General features: G+C 40.7%; 1 protein-coding gene and 1 pseudogene across 3 annotated transcripts in view; both read right to left on the bottom strand.

The window, feature by feature from the left end:
• Positions 1–23,458, bottom strand: part of ARHGEF3 (Rho guanine nucleotide exchange factor 3) — a 309,811-nt gene that overhangs the window by 136,729 nt on the left and 149,624 nt on the right. For all 3 annotated transcript variants that reach the window (XM_055343738.1, XM_055343737.1, XM_055343739.1), the window contains one exon: positions 6,884–6,946. In XM_055343738.1, coding sequence (XP_055199713.1) covers positions 6,884–6,946 — 63 coding nt within the window. The remainder of the gene's footprint in view (positions 1–6,883; positions 6,947–23,458) is intronic.
• LOC129522624 (U4 spliceosomal RNA) lies at positions 6,193–6,262 on the bottom strand (annotated as a pseudogene).

Raw genomic sequence — 23,458 nt, 5'->3', positions numbered from 1 at the left:
ACCTATGACTCTGTCACCATAGAAATCACTGTATTTTCATATCACAGAGTAATTGGTGCAGATATTTCAAAATGTCATTCACTCGTATCATCTTGTAGAAGGTGTATTAGTTATTAGACTTGTTGCTGGATCTTGTCACTTAAAGCATTAATTAAGAAGCACATGTGTAACTTTTACCACAAATTTGTAAATTAAATATTTTGATAGTTGCATTTCAATATAACTGGGTTTTGTTGTCATCTTATGTATTTAATTTTAGGCACATATAGATGGCCTTCTGGGGGGAAGGGGAATTCATAGGTTTCAAAAGATGCCAAAGGTTAAGAACCGTGGAACTGAAGCTCCCCTTCACATAATTCCATCCCCCCTCCCAAAGCCAAAGCCACTGTCCACAATGCAGTACATGTTCCTCCATGTTTATTCCTTTACATAGACAAATATATAAAAACATATATAAAAACATCTAGGGAAATAATTTCTATTTTATATGCTCTGTCATTGTGTTTTATACTTATTTATATAATATGTTTATAACTCTCTATAGAAATTGAATATTCATGCTTTTTCCAGCTTTTGGCTATTATTTTAAAAATGCTGTAGTAAAACTCCTTGTATATGTTTCTTCATATATTGGTATTTTTTTAAAAATTCACAATCAGTTCTATTTATGGATCACTTGTGACAACAACAAATACCCTTAAATTTAACCATAAAGTCAATTTTGTACTATGAAATCAACAGAAAATAGCTAGTATTTTTGTACTTACTATGGGCCAGATTCTAAGTGCTTTACATGAACTAACTCATTTTAATTCTTACAACCCTAAGATGGGGCACTGTCTAGATTTCAGTTTATAGGTGAGGAAACTGAAGTACAGAGCAGTGTTCGGTCTCTAAGCTCCCAGAGCGTGTGGTTCTAATGACAAATTCAAACAAACAGGTATTTTCAGAGCATGAGAAGTCTCATTTAACACGGGTGCCATCAATGTCACTTTGAAGGGAGTAGTAAATGATGACTGACCCTTTGTTACATCATTACCTTCTGAGAATGTGTCCTGAAGCTCCTTAGAATTTCATTGTCACTGTACATTTCAAGAGGGTAGCTCAAAGAATAAAGATCACAGTGATTACTATAATCTACCACCTAATCAATTAGGCCAAAGGGTAGATGGAATGCATCTAGTGTCAATAATGAACAAATTTACCATTAGAGATGGTAGCACCACCTTGGACTCAACATAGGATCTCCACTATGTTAGGCCCAAGCAATTTCACAGGCAGCAACAGCAGATCATAAATCTAAAATAGAAACCATGCCAACAGGTTAGATATAAGCATACGTTAATGAAGACCCAATCTCAGTGCAGACCTGGTCTCCTCAGCGATAAGAGCCTTATTAAACTCTCCCACATAATTCATCAAGGCCCCATGCGGGCCAGGTCAAGGCTAATCTCTCTCCCCAGTTAGCAAGTTCCAGAACAGACCAAGAGAAACCAAACTGCAGAAATGGTGTATCTTTTTTAATTATCTGGACTCTGCTGTGGAAAGATAAAATAATCCTTGCTGCTATTCCATGTCTGCCTTAACATATCCTAGCAATGAAATGTCACTTAGGTTAATCGAGACAAGAAAGCTCTGTCCCTCTTCTATACCCATTCTTATGCTTTGAGCATCCCTATAACAGGGTAAATAATCAGAAAGCACAGGTAACAAAAATGTCATAAACCTCAAAGGTGGTTTGCCAATAAGAGGAGCTAAATGTCCTATACATCATCTATTACTGGAAGCCATGGAGACAAATGCTTTCATCTTTTCCCAGCCTGGAGGCAGCATAGGGAAGCTATGGAACCCAACCATCCTGGCCTTGAATCTACAATAAGCTGGTATTTTGAGCAAATTGCTAAGACTTAGTTTCTTCATCTTCAAAAGGGCATGATAACACCTAGGGTGAAGGCAGTTGTGTCAACTAAATGGATCTTATTCTACTTCAATCATGACACCTGCTACCATGGGGAAGCCCCTTCAGCAGGGAAAGGACAGCCCACCTTTAGCTCTACCTCTTGTAGCCCCATCCCCACCAGTCACAAGAAGAGCCTCTGCCCTGCCAGGGGTGACGAGGGGCTCTTCAAAACAGGCAGTATAAGCAAATGACCCATATAAAGTCACAGACTTAGCAAGGGACCAGCAATAGTTGAAAGACAAATGGGCCAGAGCAACCTGAGAACAATCCCTACTCTGAGTTTCTGAACAAAACTCAACTGCTCTGAACTGCATTTCCATCTCTCACTTCCAGAAGGGGTACAGATCTGGTCACGAGTTTAGAAATATTTGTACTCTTTTAGCCAGGAATTTCTTATTTTATCCTACTGATATAAGATGACACAGATATTCTTAAATGCTTGTCAGTGTTATTTTTAATAGTGAAAAATTATAGTTTATCTAAATATCCAGTGAAGGCTTGGTTAAAAAAAATGGTGCATCCATTTGACAAAGTATTGGATAGTTACCAAAAATAATACTTAAATAATATTTTAGGATGTGGTGACATGAGGCCAATGTATAAATGAAAATTTTAGAAATAAATTAGTACGTGTTATAATCCCAATTTTTAAAAATTTGTGCTTATATAAATTTAAATTACATGTTACTTATAGATACATAAGTGTAGTAAGTTAATAGACAGGCAAGGCAACAATAACCATTAAACTAAGCAGATCAAGAGGTTCTGTTTTGCTGTTAAGGGCATGTTTCCCAGTTGCATTGCTAAGTATATTTTATATTATCCTTGATGCCATTTTGTATGTCTGCAATATTCATGATGAAAAATTTTAAAGTCACAAAAAAAAAAGAAAAATTTTAAAGTGTGTGTACGATGTCAGGAAGGTAATACATCAAAATGTAGCCACTGCTTTGAGGTGGGATGATTAATGAATTCTCTTGTTCACAGTGTCCAGATTTTCTACAAAGAACATGTATTCCTTTTTATCTTTTACACTGTTTTTTTTTAATCAGTGGAAACTATTTTTATGCCCACCTCAGAACTCATTTGTTTCTTAAGAAAGGATGCTTGGTGCTAAGCAGTGCTCTGCATCAGGGATACACCTGGCTCTTCCATTCTTCCACCACCTTGTTTCCTGGGAAACCACCAACACTGGCTCTTCACTCAGGCATGTCTCCCCGATTAGAAGTTAAACGAGGAAAGTGCTGTGGGGGAAGCAATGTCCCTGAAACCATCCCACTCGCATCCTCTGACGTGAGAAGAGATTTGTAGGCGGCTGCTAGGAGCATTCTCCACTCTGCAATTTGTTCTCAAAAGTATAGGTTGCCTTTTTTCCCCCCCTGGAATATTTTGTGTTCTATCCTGCCAGGAAGCTGGGGGCTCAGCCAGTGGCTTGGGTAAAGTGGTGGGAAAAATTAGAGAATGATTATAGCGTCAACTAGCATGGACATTCCATCACCATTTATTTTTCACCTAGTGCTGGGGGTGGAGGGTGGGAGAATAATTCTTTGAAGATACGTCACCACATCTTAAGACCCTTCCAATTTCCTTTTTAAAAAGGAACTCTTAACATGGGGTCTTGGCTGAGCTCCATGGGGCCCATGAAATCACACATCAATCTTGTAAAATCTTCTGGAGCCCAGATTCCCAAAAGAGTCCATGACCCCCCTAAACAGTGGAAGATCCCTGTCTGTAAGAATAAGCTCTTTTCTTGGCTTATGCACTTCTTTTTGGTCACTAAGTCCAAATTCAGTAGGAGGATAGGAGGAAAACTCTCTTCCAGGCACCATCAGAATCGTCATCTGAGGCAAACTAAAGCAAGATGTCAGTGGAATGTTTGGTGTTATCATCACTCACACACCCTGAGGGGCTCTATACATACTTTTTATCAAAGGGGGAAGATTTCATCTGTGTTAACATCTCCTAACTCTACATCACAGATATATTTCTTTAAAAGGGCTCTATATGCTAAATTCTACTAGGAGGGTTCACTGCCTTTTTTTTTTTTTAAACCAATCAAGCAATAAGTACGTACCAACAGCTCAATGTGCATGCAGCATTGGGCTGGAGCACAGTGGAAACTTGACCATGATCTCCAAAAGACCCCATCCCTTCATCTAGTAACTTCTTGTTGAAAGCACACATCTGATGATATCTTTCCACTAATTAAATGGAATCAAAATTGAGAGTTACTAATATTACTTTCCCAAGCCCTCACATCCTGCCATATGAGTCATCTGTCAGAACCCACCTTCTTTTCAGACACTTTCCACGACACATAGAAATAGGCTCAAACAACTCTTCAATAATGCTGCTGGTTGGTTAAGGGACTGTGACTACTGGATATCACCATTTTAAAGTATCTTCAAGTTGCCTACAAATGCTATTTATTTATTAGAACAATTCATTTGCTGGAATCAGATGTTTATTGAGACATTGCTGCCTTCATGGCAAAACATCTTCTTATTAGTGGTTCCATCCACCACTTGATTCAATTCAATGTACCTCTGCTGAGTGCCAGTTAATTGCAAGGCACTAGAAGTCAGTACCACTTCTTCTGAGGCCTCAGCTGGATCTATCACGTATCCTGTTATTTTCATATGACTAGGATTGTCCATAAACCTGGAACACACCAGTTTTCACGTCTTCTAACAGTTTTTAGAAATCTAGGATTTTTCTAACTTTTACAATTATTATAAAACCACATGACAATATCTGGAGGAAACTCTGCTAAGGTCCTAGAATCTGTGTACCAAGATTCAGGAAAAATGCCAGACGAATTAGAAAGGAGTTTGGCCATAACTGAATCCCTAAGTATAAATGTAGATTTCTCTGCTATACAAGTCTATTATGACAAAACATGATGTGAGATGGTTAAAAAAGGGAGAAATATCTTTTGTAGCTGCATCAAGAGAAAAGAAGTCAGATGGTTGATCATATGAGACTTATGTGACCTTAAGAGAAGGTGAGGTTATTGATGATAATCAGCACAAAAAAACAAATTAAAACTCATAATTGTAAAGAATCACTTCATATGAGAGGGTTGTGTGGTTTTTTATTTAAAAAAAAAACTTCTAAAGACTTCTGTTTTCCTGAAAAATGAATATAATGCAGTTGAAGAAATATGTATGATGAGATGTGATCTTAGAAATGACTTAAAGTCTTGCCTAAAATCACTACATCTTCCTGGGCTTCTGCTCTTCATTTTCAAAGTGGGAAGACAGAACTATATAATGGCTAAGACCTCTTTCAATTCAGAAAATCAATGATCCTAATAATTAGCACAAAATTTAAAACATTCAAATACGAAAAAAACATGTTATTGCTAAGGGAAGTTTCATTGACTTCACCTGTCAATAATAAAACATTCAATGAGTAAAGTAAAACCCAGTAGATCATCATCTTTTTGTCCTGTTACCATGGTATCCAAGTGAACTGGTCCAACTCCATCAATCTGATGGTCTAAAGACTGGAACAAACACCATATGGTGAAAAAAAAGATGGCAAAGTACATTCATTAAATGCCAGCTCAGGATCATTCCATCACGGCAATTTGCATCATACATAATTTTGCAATCACTGAAAATAACTGAAAGAGTATTGTTTATACTGGTCAATAAATGTTGTCATATGAGAACCCAATGATCCATGTTCAACAAACTTTCAAATTTTCACAATGGTCTTAGAAGACTTGATCTCAAACCTCTCTCTCTCTCTCTTTTTTTTTAAACAAATGAGAAAACTGATGCCCAGAGAGGAGAAGCAACTTGCCAAAGTTGAACTGTTAGTTATAGACAGAGCAGGACAATGACCCAGCTCTTAACTCTTAGCACAGAAGCCTTCTCATCTCACAACAATGGCTTCAGTGGTTTCTGTGGAGGAGAAAGATCAGGGCCTAATGCTGGATGGATCCACCCTGCACAATGACTGCACTCCAAGGAAGTATACATGATGAATGGACATTGGGAGCCCAAGAGAACCTGAATGTCCACTCCCCAGCTCTTCGGTAATGAGGCCCTTTAGAGGCCCAGGTGGGCCTCCCTATTGGGTCACTGGGGAGACAAGGAGACCATACAAAGAAAGCTGCTAAAATTCAGCACCCAGGACACAGCCCAAAAAATTCAAGAAAGCTCTTTACCTCTATCATCACCAGCACTCGACTACCATGTTGTTAAACCTCTTTTGTAAACTTCTGCTTTTAATTAGTAATAATCACACCTTGGATAAACCTCATTGGCTGTGATACTGCCACTGCGCAAAGCTATAAACTTCTGCTTTTAAAGAAAAATACAATAAGGTTCATTTGGTGGGTGCCTAGTATTTACTAGGCAATGTGCTTAGAATTCTCACTTTCATTGTTTATTTGATCCTCACAACAGTCCTGTTAGATGAAATCTTTTCATCTCTATTTTTGAGATGAGAAAACAGAGATAGGGAAAGGTGTCACATTAATGGTAAGTATAGAATTTTGACTGAAATGAAGATTTGTTAAATACAAAGTCACTCACTCTCCCAGCCTTTGGGCACCAGGTGCCTGAGTTGGGCCAACTCACTAACTTCCCTGAAAGGGGGACAGACATCTGACCATCTTCTGGAACCAACTTCTAAAACAGCATAGTGACATTTATGTTGATTCTACTCAGATGCTTTGATTTCATAATGCATTTTATGAGAGAAAAAAAACATGAGCTATAAACGACTTGGCTTGCAATCTGAAGTTGGCCACCTAGCTTTCTCCAGTCAAATTAAATGTTTAAGAGTTTTCTCCAGGTCACAACTTCCACTATCAGCAGCCAGAAGCCCACTTAAAGCACCCAGCACGTTAACAGATTCAGAGACGAGAGGTATTCTCATGGCAGAGGCTGTAGGAAGCACTGTACTTACACTTATGTCGAGACTACAAAGGCTAACAGCATCCTCATCTTGGGTGCTCTGCTTGCGTTTTCGCTGCAAAACAAATGATAAAGTTCAAATGTAGACAAGGATTATGGCTTTGATTAAGAAAAGAAAAAAAAGCACCCAATTGAATGGTACCTGCAATCCTTATCATTCTATCATGTCCCCCCAAAATCTTTAACCAATCTATGTAAAAGAACAATTCCAAGAAAACCTAAGAAATCACAAGAAGCTCTTAAACTCTGGGGAAATTGGTTTACATTATTGTTCTTATTCCTGCTACTACAATTTGTTTCTTTTTGTATCTCCTCTTTTCCTAAACGTATCTATGTATCAGGGCTTAGAAATTTAGATACAAAGTTCAGATTCTGATGAACTTGGGAAAAGAAACTAGATTGGAAAGAAAATCTAATTCACTTAAACACATTTCATTTTCAGAGCTCTTTGTACTTGGGTAATTTAAATTTGTTCTAAACCTCATCCAGGGTCTGTGATACAATCACAGAACCAGAATGCTGGAACAAACCTTAGACATCATCTCCAACCCTTCTGTTTTATAGCCAAAAACACCAAGAACAAGTCTTACTTGAACTAAAGAAAACTATATTTGAAGTGAACTTATGACCAAGGAAGTCTGCCAGGTTAAATGTGGAAAATATGTTTTCTTCTTTATAAAAAGAAAAAAAAACCTCCATTTACAAACCATAATAAAGCGCATCACCTCTCTTCTACATCCCAGCTCATCAACCAGGCAAGTAGTGCTTGAGTCCCTAATTTTGTGACTTGCTAAGTCTTCCTGATCCTACTTGGCAGAAACCTACCAAAGGACCAAAATCACTGGCATGAAGTTTTCGTGGAGTCTTCATCTGGAGTCTTCAATACCTAAAGAAGCCCCTTCTTCCTCCCCCCTCTATCATACCCTGAGCAGGAAAGACAGAGAGTGGAAACCGACCAGAGCCAGCCTTGTCTATCTTACTATAATTGTTCTATTATTCCTTGCTTCAATTCAAGGAAAATTTGTGAGCATCTACCATGAGCCAGGCCCTTCATTTGCTTCTGGGACTGCAAAACCAACAGTACCCATAGCTAAAGAACTCACATTCTTGTAGAAGGACAGACTCTGAAGAAATTAATTATAATGCAGTAAAATCCAAATATCCTAGGAAAGTCACATCACTCTGCTGAGTTACCCCTTCTCAACTCTTAAGGGGAGGGTGATGACATTAGCTTCTGTTCTCAAAGGGAGAGAAGAAAATATGGTAATGCATTTTAGAACTTAGCAGAGTGCCTGGTACACAATGGGTACTCAAAACATGGGTTGGAAGACTCTGGAAGCACAGTGAGGAACAAGGAGTTTGACCTCAGTGGGGGTTGGGGAGGTCTTCTCAGAGGAGAAGACAATTGTTTTTGTTCTTTTAAGATTTTATTTATTTATTCATGAGAGAGACACACAGAGAGACAGAGATATAAGTAGAAGGAGAAACAGGCTCCCTGCGTGGAGCTTGATGCGAAACTCGATTCCGGGACTCCTGGATCATGACCTGAGCTGAAGGCAGATGCTCAACTACTGAGCCACCCAGGTGTCCCAGGACAAGACATTGGAATAGGCCAGAAGGCAAATAAGAATTTGCCAGACAGAGATATTGGGAAGGGACTAGGGCTTCTTGTTCCATAGCCAGCTACCTAGATCTTTAGAACTCCACAGGTGCATATGGTTCTATCCAGAGTAGTGGATTCCAGATCCTCTATATTATTCCACTTGTGCAGTAGGATGATTTAGAGATGAATGCCAGGCATCAGGACATTGAATAGGCCATCTGGGATGGTGCTCAAGAATCTGCATTAACAAACTCACCAAGTGATTTTTAGGGAGTCAAACACTCTATTCTGAGGTTTTAGGGGAGAGCCTTGAGAAGATGCTGATAGTCACCTGCCATTTTTGAGGACATTTCATGTTTACATAGGAACCGGACCCTCACTGATTCATCATCTAGTTACAATTAAAAGCAGCACTGTGGAGTCAGTGAAGCCAACTCACGGTTAATATTTATAGGATGACTTTTTGAGGCAAGTAGGACAAGGGATAATTTCCATTCTAGGGTAAATAAACTGAAGTCAGGGGGGGATTTGTTCAAAGTTACGTGGCTACAGTGTAACACTCTGAATCTAGAATTCTAATTCCTGGGGCAAAACTCTTCACACACATACTTGGCAAATAGGTTACAACTCATTTGCTATCTGGAATGTCTGGTAGCATCTGCTTGGAGAGCTGTATTGAGAAGGACTACATAGCACAGCAAGTGAGAGAATACTTCAATCAATCAGTAACATGTGCTGGGGTGTCAGAGAGGGGAACAGCCGCTGCCCTGGAGAGCTCCTGCCCCTCCTGATTCTGGCTCCTCTTTCCTTGAGAGTCTACAGTATTATACCTGGGATCTTGGGAAATGCCATGAGGTGCTGAGGCTCTGGGATGTTATCTGTAAAGTGGAAATAGTGGAAAGAATGCCTACTGGGTCAAGCTGTTGTAAGGATCATAGATGATATGTATATGGCAGCTGGAAGGAGGCCTGCTATATAGTAGGTGCACAATAATGGGCAGCTGCTGTCATGTATTACCCAAACTGTAAGCCACATAGGTATTACCCAAACTGTAAGCCACATAGGTATATGCTGCTACCCAACACTGCCAAATTATAGAACTTTGTGGTGCTACAATTCCATTCCATTTTGTCAATGCAACACATTAATGGTAGCCTGTTACCCCAAGAAGCCACTCTGGTAAAGGAGAAGGGATAATAACATTTTTTTTTCCTCATAGGCAGGCAGCTCTCTCCGGACCAACTTAACACATTAACCAGCACCAGAACCCAATCTCCAGAGCACCCCTCACCCCAGACACTTCTACATGCCTCAACTGTCAAATCCAGAAGACAAATGTCCTCTAGCAGCCTTTTAATTAAGTCATGGCCAGTTAATCTGGAATAGAATGATCTCCTTAAGAAACCCACACATTTTATAAAATGAAAGCTGAATGGATTATCAAAGTGGATTTTCTTTTCAATTTCTGTTACACAGGGTGGTAACTGACCACTGCCAGCATCAGAGAAGGAGCCTGATGTTTAAATTCTGGGCCTGTCGATGAAGAAGAAGAAGGAGGATTGGAAGGACTGGAAGACATTGCAGGATTGGAAGAAGGAGATGAGGGTGAAGGTGAAGAAGATGAAGATGATGATAAGAGGGAGGAAGGAGAGGAGGAGGATGATGGAGAAGATGACTAATGAAACACTGATTGATTCCAACCTTCCTTTTCTAATTTTCTCCAGTCCCTGAGAGCAACTTGCATCTCTTTTTTCCCCCTTCCTCTGGTGCTCATTCGCTCTGTTTTTTTGAAATCTCTTTTCTCTCCCTTTACACCATGGTTCTCAAATTATTTTGGGAGGAAATACCTTGAACATAATATGGCGGGAAAAGAATCTCTACCCCTTTCTGTTCCAAATTCATTTTTATCCCTTCCTGACTCAACAAAAAACTATGGAGTCAACACCACCATGCTCTGTGGGAAGAAAGGAAAACCTTCTGCTCACTTAGCTCTGCTGGAAGCTGGAGGGTGCTAGGCTTCTGTGTAGTAGTGCATAGAATTCTAGCTTTTTTTCTCCTTTCTCTGTATATTGGGCTCAGAGATTGTACTGTGTCCCTATGTGAATATGGACAGTCAGCATTTACCAACATGTACATGTCTACTTTCTCTTGGGTAAAAGAAGAAAAAAAACTTTTTAAAGTGGGGTTATAGAAGGTCAGCAAAGGGTGGGTTTGACATGTTTGGGTGGGTTAAGTGGGCATTTTGACAACATGGCTTCTCCTTTAGCATGTTTAATTGTGATGTTTAATGGACATCCTTGCAGTTTAACATGACACTTTTAAAATAAAACTCTTCTAATGATGACTTGAGCCCTGCCATTCGATGGGAGAATCAGCAGAACCTGTAGGATCTTATTTGGAATTAACATTCTGTATTGTAATTTTGTTCCTGTTTATTTTTTAATTTTATTTTTGCTTCACCAGAAAGGAAAGATGCTCAGTTTTAAATGTTAAAAGTGTACAAGTTGCTTCGTTACAATAAAACTAAATGTGTACACAAAATTAATCAATTAATTAATTAATTCTGGGCCTGAGACAAAATTTCACAAAGTGTCACTTAGTCATTTGTTCACTTGCTTTATGTTCACCAAGCACTTGTGATATGCAGAGCCCTGCTGTCAGTCTGGGGAGACAGCAGAGAATGAGCCAGTCATGCTCCTTGCCCATTAATTGGGAGTTAAAACAAAATAATTACAGATTATGATCTCTGCTGTAAATGAGTCGGATGAAGTGCTGAGACAGAGACTAGCAAGGGAGACCTAGTTTAGAAAGATAATTTAATTTAATATTTTGTTTTCTGGTTTTTGGTTGACCTTCTCATCAGACATAAGCCCATGAAGACAGAACTTGGTCTGTCAAGGGTACATTCCAGAACCTGGTGCAGTATCTGGTACATGGCTAATACCCCTACAATAGTATTTAATTGTTTTGTTGATGCCCTTGGTCCTGCTCCCTTTGACAAGCTTGTTGCTGCACCATTTACCCAACTCTAAGAAGGGCAGAGGTGGAGGCAGCAGAGGGAACCAAATGGGCACCCCTTCCACCAGACTGGCCAGTCCAATCAACTCACCTTATCCAGGAGCTTCTAAATTCCACCCAGGAATTCCTAAACTATTAGAGAGCTGAGCTCATGACAATGATCTAAAGAAAAGTTCATGAAGAAATCACTAGTGGGAAATTAAATCCTGGAGATACAAACAAATGAACATCTCAAAGAGCAGAGGATATAGCAGGACACTGCAGTCATTTTGAACTTCACCAAAATAATTGATAATGATAATAATCAGCTTTAGCTTGTTATACACTCACGACATGCCAATCATAGAACTAAATCTTCATATGCATGATCTGATTTGATCCTCATGACCACCTCAAGAGGTGGGCAGGAATGGGTATTATCTCCATTTTGCAGAGGAGGAGATGGAGGCTCAGAAAGATGCAGGGACTTGCCCAAAGCTCTATAACTAGCAAGCAGCAGAGCCTGTATTCATTGGGCTTCAAGCTATGTGTTTCCCTACTTCACTGTTCGGTCCCAGAGTCTGGAAGTGCATATCATACAGAGATGGCCTAAGAAAGTGTTGAGCACAAGGAGTTTGGAAGGAAACACCTTTATAACTTATTCTACTAAAGAACTGGCCTTGGGGCATCTGGGTGGTTCAGTAGGTTAAACATTCGGCTCTTGATTTTGGCTCAGGTCATGATCTCAGGGTTATGAGATTAAGCCCCACATTGGGCTCCGTGCTGGGCATGGAGTCTGCTTAAGATTTTCTTGCTCTACTTCTCCCCCTGCCCCCTCTTAAAAAAAAAAAAAAAGAAGGTGTGATGCCTGGGTGGCTCAACAGTTGAGCATCTGCCTTTGGCCCAGGGGGTGATCCTGGAGTCCTGGGATCAAGTCCCACATCGGGCTCCCTGCATGGAGCTGCTTCTTTGTTTGCCTGTGTCTCTGCCTCTGTCTCTCTGTGTCTCTCATGAATAAATAAATAAAATCTTTAAAAAAAGGGGGGGGATTAAAAAAAAAGAAAAAAGGAATTGGCCTTGAAGATAGTACATGTAGATAACATTTTAGGTCCTTTCTAGTTTTAAAAGCTATCATTGCTTGCTATCTGGTAGGCTACAGATGAGCCAAGTCACCATTTTATTTCCCCTGTGCATCAGAAACCATGGGCAGGTTTTGGGGGGAGGGGAGTTTTCTAGGCAGGAAGGACACTGTGTGAACTGTCTGCATTTACACACTTGGCCTCACATATTCTCATCAGCCAATTGGAGAAGCCATGGACCCACCCTGTTATTCTTGCTAAATTTACTGAAGCGAATGCACAGTTCACTTCCCTTTCAACCATGAAAACAAAGTGCCTTGGGTGCTATAGTCTATGCTGATTTGAGCACATGACTTTAAACCCCAATGCCCTGTGCAGTGGGTCAATGAATAATTTCTGAATGAGTGACTAAAAGAAAGAATGAATAAAGGAGACCAATGTTTTTGAGGTGACACCCTTCCCTTCTGCTAACCACCTGGCTGCCAAAATTAAATCAAAACCTCAAAAGCAAAGATCACTGAAAGCTGACATTCTTCAACCTCAGATTTTCTTGGAGACTCAAAACCTGCAAGTTCAAGCTGCGACTCTTGCTTTGCAAATAGGAAAGTTTTTTTCCTTACCACCAAGGGGATTTATTTTCTTTAAAGTACATAGACATGCTAAAAGAAATCATGGCTGTTCAAACATTGGTCCAAGTGGGATACTGGTGACTTCCACTACCCCTGTGAGAAGGAATGTCAGATCAGTTCAAGGGTGAGGCACACCCATGACCAGGGCATCTATCTAGGCACTGCCCTCAGCAATGGCATGGGGACTCAGTCTTTGTGCTTCAGGAGCAAGGAATCCAAGTATGATAATACCTCAATTGAAAGGGAACAGTTGGGATGCCTGGGTGGCTCAGTGGTTGAGTGTCTGCCTTCAGTTAAGGGCATGATCCTGGAGTTCCAGGATGGAGTTCCACATCAGGCTCCCTGCATGGAGCCTGTTTCTCCCTCTGCCTGTGTCTCTGCCTCTCTCTCTCTCTCTCTCTCTCTCTCTCTCTGTGTGTGTGTGTGTGTGTGTGTGTGTGTGTCTCTCATGAATAAATAAATAAAATCTTTAAAAAGGCGGGGGGGAACAGTTAACTGAAGCAAATTATAAGTGAACTTAATGGGCCCCTGAACCCTTTGTCTGAATACCTTGGTGCCTGTCTAGGGCAGGCAGGAAAGGCAGTTACGGAGGGGAATTTATGGGAACAGAGGGTCTGAATGCACTATTTGATTCCTTACCCTGCAGGGCACATATTTGAGAAGGCACTTTCTAGAGCTGCTTGGGTGCTGGAAAAACTCTCTCATGGTTTTCAATTCAAAACATAAGCAGGAGGCCCCTTTGTTAATTTGCAACACAGTAAAGCCCTTTATATATTTGGATGTGAGGTCTGATGGAGATATGGGTATATCTGGACTGATCGAGTAGACTCTGTGACTCACTACAGCTAACACCATCCTGCTAACCTTAGATCTTCATCTGTGGTTCTTCTGACCCACTTTCGTGAAGCATCATTGTTCTTCAGGCCACTCAATGGCTATCTCCTTTAGGCTTGGCTACCTTCTGAGACCACTAAATCTCATCAGTAAATGGTCGATAACAACTACTTTTTCTGTTGTTCTGGGTAAGGCTCTCTGTGGAGAGCACTGACCCTATCCTTAGCTGACCAGCGTTCAGAAGAGCTGGTCCAAGGGGTGCCTGATGGCTCAGTTAAACATCTGACTCTTGATTTTGGCTCAGGTCACGATCTCAGGGATGTGGGACTGAGTCCTGCACAGGGCTCTGTGCTCAGTGGGGAATCTGCTTCTCTCCTCACACTGCCCCAGTGTGCATATACCTCTCTCTCTCTTTCTAAAAATAAACAAATAAATCTTTAAAGAAGAAGAAGAAGAGGAAGAACTTGAAGAAGAGGAAATTTTAAGCCATAGAATCCAAGGAGAATCACCAAGTGCTTTCTAATACACAAGCGGAGGGAAGTGGATGCCAGAACTGGGCACCTGTTATGAGCTAAGCACTCTGCTCCCAGTTTAAAGGACTTGTTCCATTTAAGCTTCTCTTAAACCCAGTTTATTTTTTTTTAAGATTTTATTTATTTATTCATGAGAGAGAGACACACACACACACACAGGGAGAGAGATAGAGAGAGAGAGGCAGAGACACAGGCAGAGGAAGAAGCAGGCTCCATGCAAGGAGCCCGACGTGGGACTTGATCCCGAGACTCTAGGATCACGCCCTGGGCTGAAGGCAGGCGCTAAACCTCTGAGCCACCCAGGGATCCCCCTCTTTAACCCAGTTTAAACAAGTATTACTGTGTTCGTTTTACAGTGAGGGACACTCAAGTTCACCCTAGGTCACAAAATTAGTAAATACTAGAGAGGGATTTCTCCCTGGGCCAGCCTGAGTCCCAAACCACTGATCTTTCTGCCATGCAATGCTATTTCTCTCTTTGTACATTGTTTAAAAACATTATGTGCTTTATTAAAATTAATATATTAAAACTATAAAATAAATTTAAATGCTTATTTAAAACAATACACATCTTTAAAACAATATAGAAAGGCTCACAAGGCATTTATCTACATACCCGGTGGACATTAAAAGCATAAATGAGACAGATCTGAGTTCGAAATCCAGCCCCAACATTTGCTATTTTGTGTGATAGTTACTTCTCTATCCCTTCATTCACTCAACAGTAATTTACTGAGGACCTACTATGAGCCAGGAGGCTTCCAGATGTGAGGATCTGTAAATGTCTATAAAACATTTCTATAAGCTTTGATTTCTCCATGACAGGGTTATTCGAGGATTAAAGGAAATAAAATATTTAGAACAGGGCTAGACAAAAGGTAAAAGATTAAAACATGGTCATTATTCTTGCTACTGTGGCTCTCACCATAATTACTATTACTACCACTATCACTGCTGTTTTGCTGTTATTTTGAGATACACAGGGTGGGCATAACAGATGGAGATCCTGCAGGATGGTGGGTGATCTAGCTGGGATGCGGCCTGACCCTCCTTGAACTGCCCACATCGCACGAGGGTCTACATACACAGTCACGTTTGCAGCGTGCGGTTCCCACTCCTCTGGCGGAGACAGGGCAAATGCAAGGCCTGATTTCTTTTTAAATGGATGAGATTGAATTGATTAGTGTTGGAACAGCCCTGTGATTTAATCACAGGGTTTTTCTATTTAATAACCAAGTGACCAGAACAGCAAAAACACCCTGATGGAGGGAGTGCAGCTCCCGACCTGACAGCAAATGTCCCCTGATTAGTTGTTTCTAATTATTAAATTCAAACCAGATCTCAAACCTTTTTGATTTATCTCTTTGCTGGCAAACAGCTTTGGTGGTTTCAGAGGCTTTAATGCCTCCCTTTCATCTGCGCCTTCTTGAGGGAGAGATTAGCAAAAGGATTTTGTGTTCTTGTACTTGCCCTTAGCTGGAGCTTGACTCACTGAACTCACGTTTGAATGGGGAATGGATCCACATTCTGTTTCTCTTCTCTCTGTGGCTAGAAGTGTGAGCAAGACAGAGGGACCCCTCTTCCATTTTTAATATGCTGCTGGGGGTTTCTTCCTCTTTATTTTTAAAACATCCTTTGCCAGCACTCAGGAACCCTGAGCCTTTTTTCTTGGACTCTTCCAAGTGCTCACGGGGCAGCAAACCTGGAAATCATGGTGCTCTCTGAGCTACTGGTCAATAAATCTTTACTACCATGAAATGTAATTTGGTGTTCAGATGCCATTAACTGTAGTTGGAAGATGTTAAGTGGGTGCTAAAATCAGACTTGGTGGCTTAACCAAGTAGTAGTTACCCCTTTTTCTTGTTGTAAAGCCTTAAGCATATCATTTCACCTCTCCACCCCTGAACTTCCTCATCTATAAAATGGGAACACAAAAGCTATTGGGAATTAACTAGATCAATGTGGGTTAAGTGTTTAGCACAATGCCTGGCACACAGGAACCCTCAAGTACTAGCTCAATAGTGACAGAAGCCACTGCAGCAGTGATGGCAAGTGAGGGCAGGCGCCAGAGGGAAAACAAATCCCAGAGAAAATACCTGAAATGTATAAAAGTCTACCCGTTAACTTGATTTTGGCAAACTAGGAAAAGCCCCAATTATTGATTTTGGCCATGGAACACTTGGCCCTTAGCAGGTTTGGAAACAGAGATGAAGTTGCCTTGGCCAAAGAAAAGTCCTTCTCTCCCGTGGGAAGGAAAAGCATGTTCACCCACACGAACGAGAGAAGGGGAGAGCCAGTCAGTGCATAAGTGCCACCACCAGCCCTGCTAACCAACCGGCAGCCAGATTCACCGTCATTCCTCAAACACAGACCACTTTCCCCTCCAAAATGCGCAAGGCCAGGGCAGTAGGAAGGAAGACACAAAATTTGTCTACCCAAGGCAGAGGCTGGGGAGTATATTTTTCAGAAAGATTATCCCAGAAAAACTTCCTTATGGGGAGAAGAGGTTGTTACAAAGATTTTCAACAATGGGATGTGACAAGAACCACAAAATTGAATTAACCAGAGTACTTTTTTCTTGGCCTTCTAGTAATTACTATAATCATTTCATATTTTTTTCTACTGGATCTCAGGTGCACTGAATGGGACTAATCATAGTCCTTGGTTCATAACACATTGTGATCACTGGTTCTTCCCTGGACCTCTTTTATGTGTTTATTCATTTATTTTTATTTTTTAATAGCATAATGGACTCCCATTTATTAAAATTCTTTGCATATGGAATGGTTTGAAATCCTTATCAACAAAAATATTATTCATATACTTTAGGGAATATCCAAACAAGTGCTTAATATTTAGATAGTTACTTCATGTAACCAATTAACTTAGATAGTCCAACTATACAATTCAGAGTCAAATGTGTTTATGGTCCACAGTAATACTGGAAAGCTGATTTTACAAGGAGAGTCCTTAGTTCTTTACTCTGTTTATTTCCGTTCCTGCCTTTCCTATCTAGAAAGACCCCAAGTGCACTCTATGCATTCCCAAGTAGGTTTCCAAATGCTAACAGGCAGACATTTCACCATAGGGAGAGCAAGGCTTCCCTTCAGCCACTGGTCTCTGGAACATCTACTCTCCACAAAGCAGAGACAAAGAACACTGGAGAAATGGCCACACCCGCTAAGATGCTCTGTAAATCCTGACAACTCAGGACAGCCCTTTAAATAAAGAAAAGTTTCCTCAGCAGAACCTTTAGGTACTGCCCGTGGTTAGACTCAGATTAGAACCTCCCTCCTTCCTTTGCTTGGTTTATAATGACAACTGTCTATTAAGATTTCACTGCATACAGGGTACTTTCCATATGTGACATCCAATCTTCACAGCACTACAAAGAAATGATTACACATGAGGAAGTCAAGGCTTAAAGAGTTTAAATGGCTCAGTAAGGCCGCTCTGTAAGTGCACAAAACCGAGATTTTTACATAGATCCCGCTAACTGTGTAGCCAGTACTGCCGGCCCATATCTCCAGGCAGTCACTATTCCTCTGCATCCCTGAGCTTTCTACAGGCCAGAAATGCCTGGGATTTAATGCCACCTGGAGCAGCCCTCAACCTGGGATGTAGTGGAGTTGATATGTAAATAGTCCAGCTTCCTAAAGTTTGGGGGGACAATACTGAGGTGTGGTCTCAGTCTTGATTGCATATTAGAACAACCTAGGGAGTTTTAAAAGCTCTCGGTGCCTGGAATCCTATCATCCAGGGATCCTGAGCATCAGGAATTCCAAAAGCTCCCCAGGTAATTCTAATATGCAGCAAAATTTGAGAACCACTGTCTTATGTAGTGTCCCAGAAGCCCCCAGCAGGATTGAGCCTCAGCTGCCCACAGGCTAACCTATTCATGGTTACTTCCTGCATCAGCTTCCTTTCCTTCCCTGTCTCTTCCCTGCTCCCTCACAGTGCTTCTGGGAATCACTTCCCAAATAAACTACTTGCACTTGTATCCGGGTCTGTTTTTGTGGGACAGAGCAGAAGATAAGCTGAATTAGCCCTGTGCTTCTAACACTGGAAGTGCACTAGGAGGTAGGTGAATCCACAGAATAAACACAGTCCATCAACTTGACTTTGCAGGAAGCCATGCCAGCCATTATTTATATATTTCAACAAGAACGGAATGCCAATTTACATGAGATTTTAAAGATAAGTCTGGGAAGAAATTTAAAATCAAGTGACCTTCACATCGATCTTCCCTTGTACAAGACACACAAAGGGCTGAGTCGGCTTCCCTCTTGATCAGAGGTTGGGAAGTGTCCAGAAGCCAGAGAGAGTCACAGCTCCTCCTTCTCCTGGCTACATGGTCCATTCACAGTTCTCCAGCAGAGAGGAGTCCTGGTAATACTCTATGGGGTGGAGGGGGGGAGTCATCCAATATTTGGTTACTTATTAGAGACCAAATGGCTTTAAGTATAAGCTCTCATGGCTAACAAGGACAGCACCATTTTCCCAGTGTTACTTTTTTTGTGTCTCTATTCATCAGGTGAAGTTCATTCTTGCATGGAGAGATTAAACTTGTAGATTTTTTTTGGGGGGGGAGGGGTAGGGAGAAGTGCCACAGGAGAGGGAGAGAGAGAGAATCTTAAGCAGACTCCATGCCCAGCATGAAGCCAGATTCAGGGCTCGATCTCACAACACTGAGATCATGACCTGAGCCGAAATCAAGAGTCAGATGCTTAACCAACAGAGCCACCCAGGCACCTAGACCCACAGATTTTTAAATTAAAGTAAGAAACAACAACCCAAATAGGCATTTAATTACAGTCTAAGGATAGAAGCCTGGTTTGATTCTTTTGGTCTCCATGACTGGATGGAAACATCGGTACTGCTGGAGACTTGTAATCAGGAGCCTTAGAAGTGTGCAGGCAGGATGTCATCATCATTTAACCTGTCCTTTGTTACTGCATACAGAAGGATGAGTTTATATAAGTGAAGCAAACTTTCTGGAAGATGCTCTGATAATACTTATCAAAAGAAAAAACCCAAAACAAACCAGCTATTAGGAAGAACCATGGGATAACCTTTGATATACTTTTATCGAGATCCATGCACAAGGATATTTACTGTAGTGTTATTTATAATAGCAAGACACTGAAAAAAAAAATGTTCACCAAAAGAGATCAGTTAAATAAAACTAGTCCATCTGTATAAGAAGAAATACAATGGTATTAGAAAGAATAGTACAGGGGATCCCTGGGTGGCGCAGCGGTTTGGCGCTTGCCTTTGGCCCAGGGCGCGATCCTGGAGACCCGGGATCGAATCCCACGTCGGGCTCCCGGTGCATGGAGCCTGCTTCTCCCTCTGCCTGTGTCTCTGCCTCTCTCTCTCTCTCTCACTGTGTGACTATCATAAATAAAAAAAAAAATTAAAAAAAAAAGAAAGAATAGTACAGAGTCACACAATATATGGAAGGACCTCCAAGATGTATTAAGTTATCAATATGATAATAGAATAATAAAAATAAATAGTATGCACAGCATTTTTCCTGCTGTGTCAAATTCTTAAAATTAAAAGAAAAAAATACATATTTTCATGTACATACATACATCCTGATATATATATTAAATTTTTTTTTTCTGTAAGGAAGCACATGAAACTGGGGACAGAGCTGAGCACATGTATACGTTATTTTATTAATGCCATCATAGCTTATCTGGGTACTGGGAAAACTGCCCTTTTGTTTGGTGATGGTTGTTTCTTCTTTCTGTATCTGTATTAAAGAAAGATGACATGCACTTGAAACTGTTGTGTTTTTTTAAAAAAAAACAGATAAATGTAAGTAGATTGCAATCAGAAGCATCAGAATGAATTCATGGTTGTCCATACACACACATTTCTATTTTTCCCTACTTCTATCTACTGTGGGGTATAAAAGCATTAACAACCTAGCAGCTATGAATACACTCAGCACCCAGATCTTGTTTTCTAAATACTACTCACCACTAAAAGGACCCAGGCAACCTGGAGAAAAGGCTGATTCCAGGGTTAGGGCAGGGAAAATACAAGATGAACCCAGAACGTCTTTTTGTATCAGGAAGTAATGAAGTGCTCTAAGAATGACAGAGTCACCAGCTGAAGGGCTCTCACTAGCCACATTTGAGGCAATCTCAGCATCAAATGAATGATGATAGTAATGGACCATAACCCACTGAATAAAAAAGGAATGCAGGAGCCCATGCTGACATGAATAATTGAATGAATAAACAGTGGAGAAGGGAAATATCTTCTGTACAGTTAGAACACCAACTAAAAACAGAGAGGAATGATAGAGTTTAGCATCAATAAATGCTAAAACGAGTAGGTTAACACTTCATGACAAATAGGACTCTTTCATAGTTTTGATTTACTAGTTACTTAAAAAGGGAAAAATCATGACTTCACAATGCAGTAATGTACAAGATGCCACTTGAACTAAGTAATCAAAGCTAATGTCACCAATATTGGGACAAACTGGTATCACAAATCCTCTGATGTGACACACTGAGAAAGATAACATATCACTCCTCTAAATGTTCCTGTAAAAAATGCACAGTTTAAAAAAAAGTATCCTCCCATAACTCTAGATATTTTTAAAGGCATAATCTGAATCTAAACATATGAACAAATATTTAATAAACCCACAGTGAGGGAAACCATATAACATAACTGACCTCTACTCTTTAAAACTCTCAAAATCAAGAAATATCATGAAAGCCTAGGGAAATGTTCCAGATTAAAGGAGGCTAAAGAACACATAACAATAAATGCAATGCATGACCCTGAATTGGATTATGGACCAGAAAAAAACAATAGCTATAAAATATTGTGACTATTGGCAAATTTGAAAAATGAATGGATTAGTTAATATGTTCTATCAATATTAACTTTCCTGCCTTTGGTAATTATACTGTATGCTCTTGTTCTTACACTGAAGTATTTGGGGCTACAGGGACATAATGTCTGTAATTCAATCTCAAACATGGACAGAAATAATTTACATTTATATAGTATGTAAATGTATACTATATAGTCTCTGTATATGTATGCATATACATACATATGTACATACATGTACATGTATATACACACATACCCTCAAAACAATGTACTTGAATATGCCAACAATCTCTCTTAACATAGCTCTTCTGAATGCTGCCTCAGGAGGCAACTAGAGCCTCAGGAAAAGCCATAGACTGTCCATGTGCCAAAGACCTCTCATCCAGACCAACTGGAGTTCATTAGCTGCAGTTTTCAGAGTAGTCTTGACTAACTTGAAAATGATGCTTTTGGCAAAAGTCTGCAAGAGAAGCCATCAGGACAATAATGTGAAAGCCAGTTACCATTTCTGATGGGCTGGCTATCTGGAAAGATGTCAGCTGTGATTAGAGGGACATTTTCCTTCTGCAGCTATCTTTGAAAGTGGAGGAGGGCCTCACCACAACCCCAAATTACAGGAGGGAGGCCAGGGGCCCCAAAAGGTGCCAGGACATGCAGGTATTCAGGACACCTCTCCTTTGTGGCACTATCAGGTCAAGTTTTGAGTAAAAAGCAAAAGTTGTGGTGAGTCACTAATGAGCTGCCGGGAGTGGGGGAAGTAATCTGTGCTAAATTTTCTAATCCTGAATTTTTGTTTCAAAGCCCAGTCCAATCACTTTTGTGGTACCACATACGGGGCTCGATCACCCAACCCTGAGATCATGATCTGAGCAGAAACCAAGGGTCCGAGGGTTAACCAACTGAATCACTCAGGTGCCCCAAGGAGGAAGTTTCTAAAGTCCTCTAATCAATCATTAAGAGTTCAAGTTCTTTCCTCTCACATGTCCACCACACAGTAACTGATGCTTGTTCTAATGGGTCAGTGCCCATGCACCTGTGGTGCTCCCATACCTAACACCTGTTCTGATTGGTCAGGGCCCATGTATGTGATCATTTACATGGGATTGTGGCAATTCCCAGTTTACTTAAAAAGAAAATGGGGGTGAATAATTTTATTCTTCCTCTTTGTGTTATTTATAGCCATCATAAAAGTCCTGAATTTCTCAAGACTTGTTACTTTCCTCTAAGCCCCTGTATAAAATCAGGTTGTGGCCTACCTCCCATCTCCACCCTTATCCTCTCTGCTCTGAGCTCTGGCCTCCTATAATCCCAGTTCATCTTCTTCCATACTTCCTTATGCCTGGAGTCTTCTCCTTTCCCCCCTTTCTCACAGTTAATTCATCTTTCAAATGCCAGCCCTGTCAAGGAAGTATTCCAAGATGGTTCCAAACCAGATCAGATCTCCTAGTTATATCCTCTCAGCATCATGTGTTTCTTCTTTGTTGTACTAACCCATCAAAATGTCGCCATTTACTTGTGTGATTCCCTGATTAATGTCTGTCTCCTCCCTCAGAGCTGCGTTCATTGAGTGCAGATACCAGATCAAGTTTCACCCACTGTGGCACCTCTAAGCACCTTCCACTGTGAGGGCACACAGCATTTAATGCTTTGCTGTCACCATCTTGAAATTCTTAGAAATTTTTTAACAAGGGCCCTGCATTTTCATTCTGCTCTGGACCCCACAAATTATGTAGCCAGTCCTGAAAAAAGAAAGAATGTATAGGGACTCTTCTGTGATTGATAGTCATTCTGATGCCACTTTCTGGTTCTGAGGCCACCATTCCTAAAAGCCCAAAGCAAGTTTCAGGCCAAGTGTGTATTCATTCAAATATCACACAGATATTGATTAGGCAATGCTATCTGCTCCACAGGGTGGAGCCCTTCTGAGTGCAGAGCCCTGTCCATGAAGCTGGCCCTACTCTTGCCTTCCCCTTGGAGGTCCTGATCCCATTTCACTTACGGATGCATCTGACTCTTCTGATATATC

This window comes from Nyctereutes procyonoides, unplaced genomic scaffold (assembly GCF_905146905.1).
Source record: "Nyctereutes procyonoides isolate TBG_1078 unplaced genomic scaffold, NYPRO_anot_genome, whole genome shotgun sequence".
Lineage (NCBI taxonomy): Eukaryota > Metazoa > Chordata > Mammalia > Carnivora > Canidae > Nyctereutes > Nyctereutes procyonoides.
This window is presented reverse-complemented; position numbering and strand designations above follow the sequence as displayed.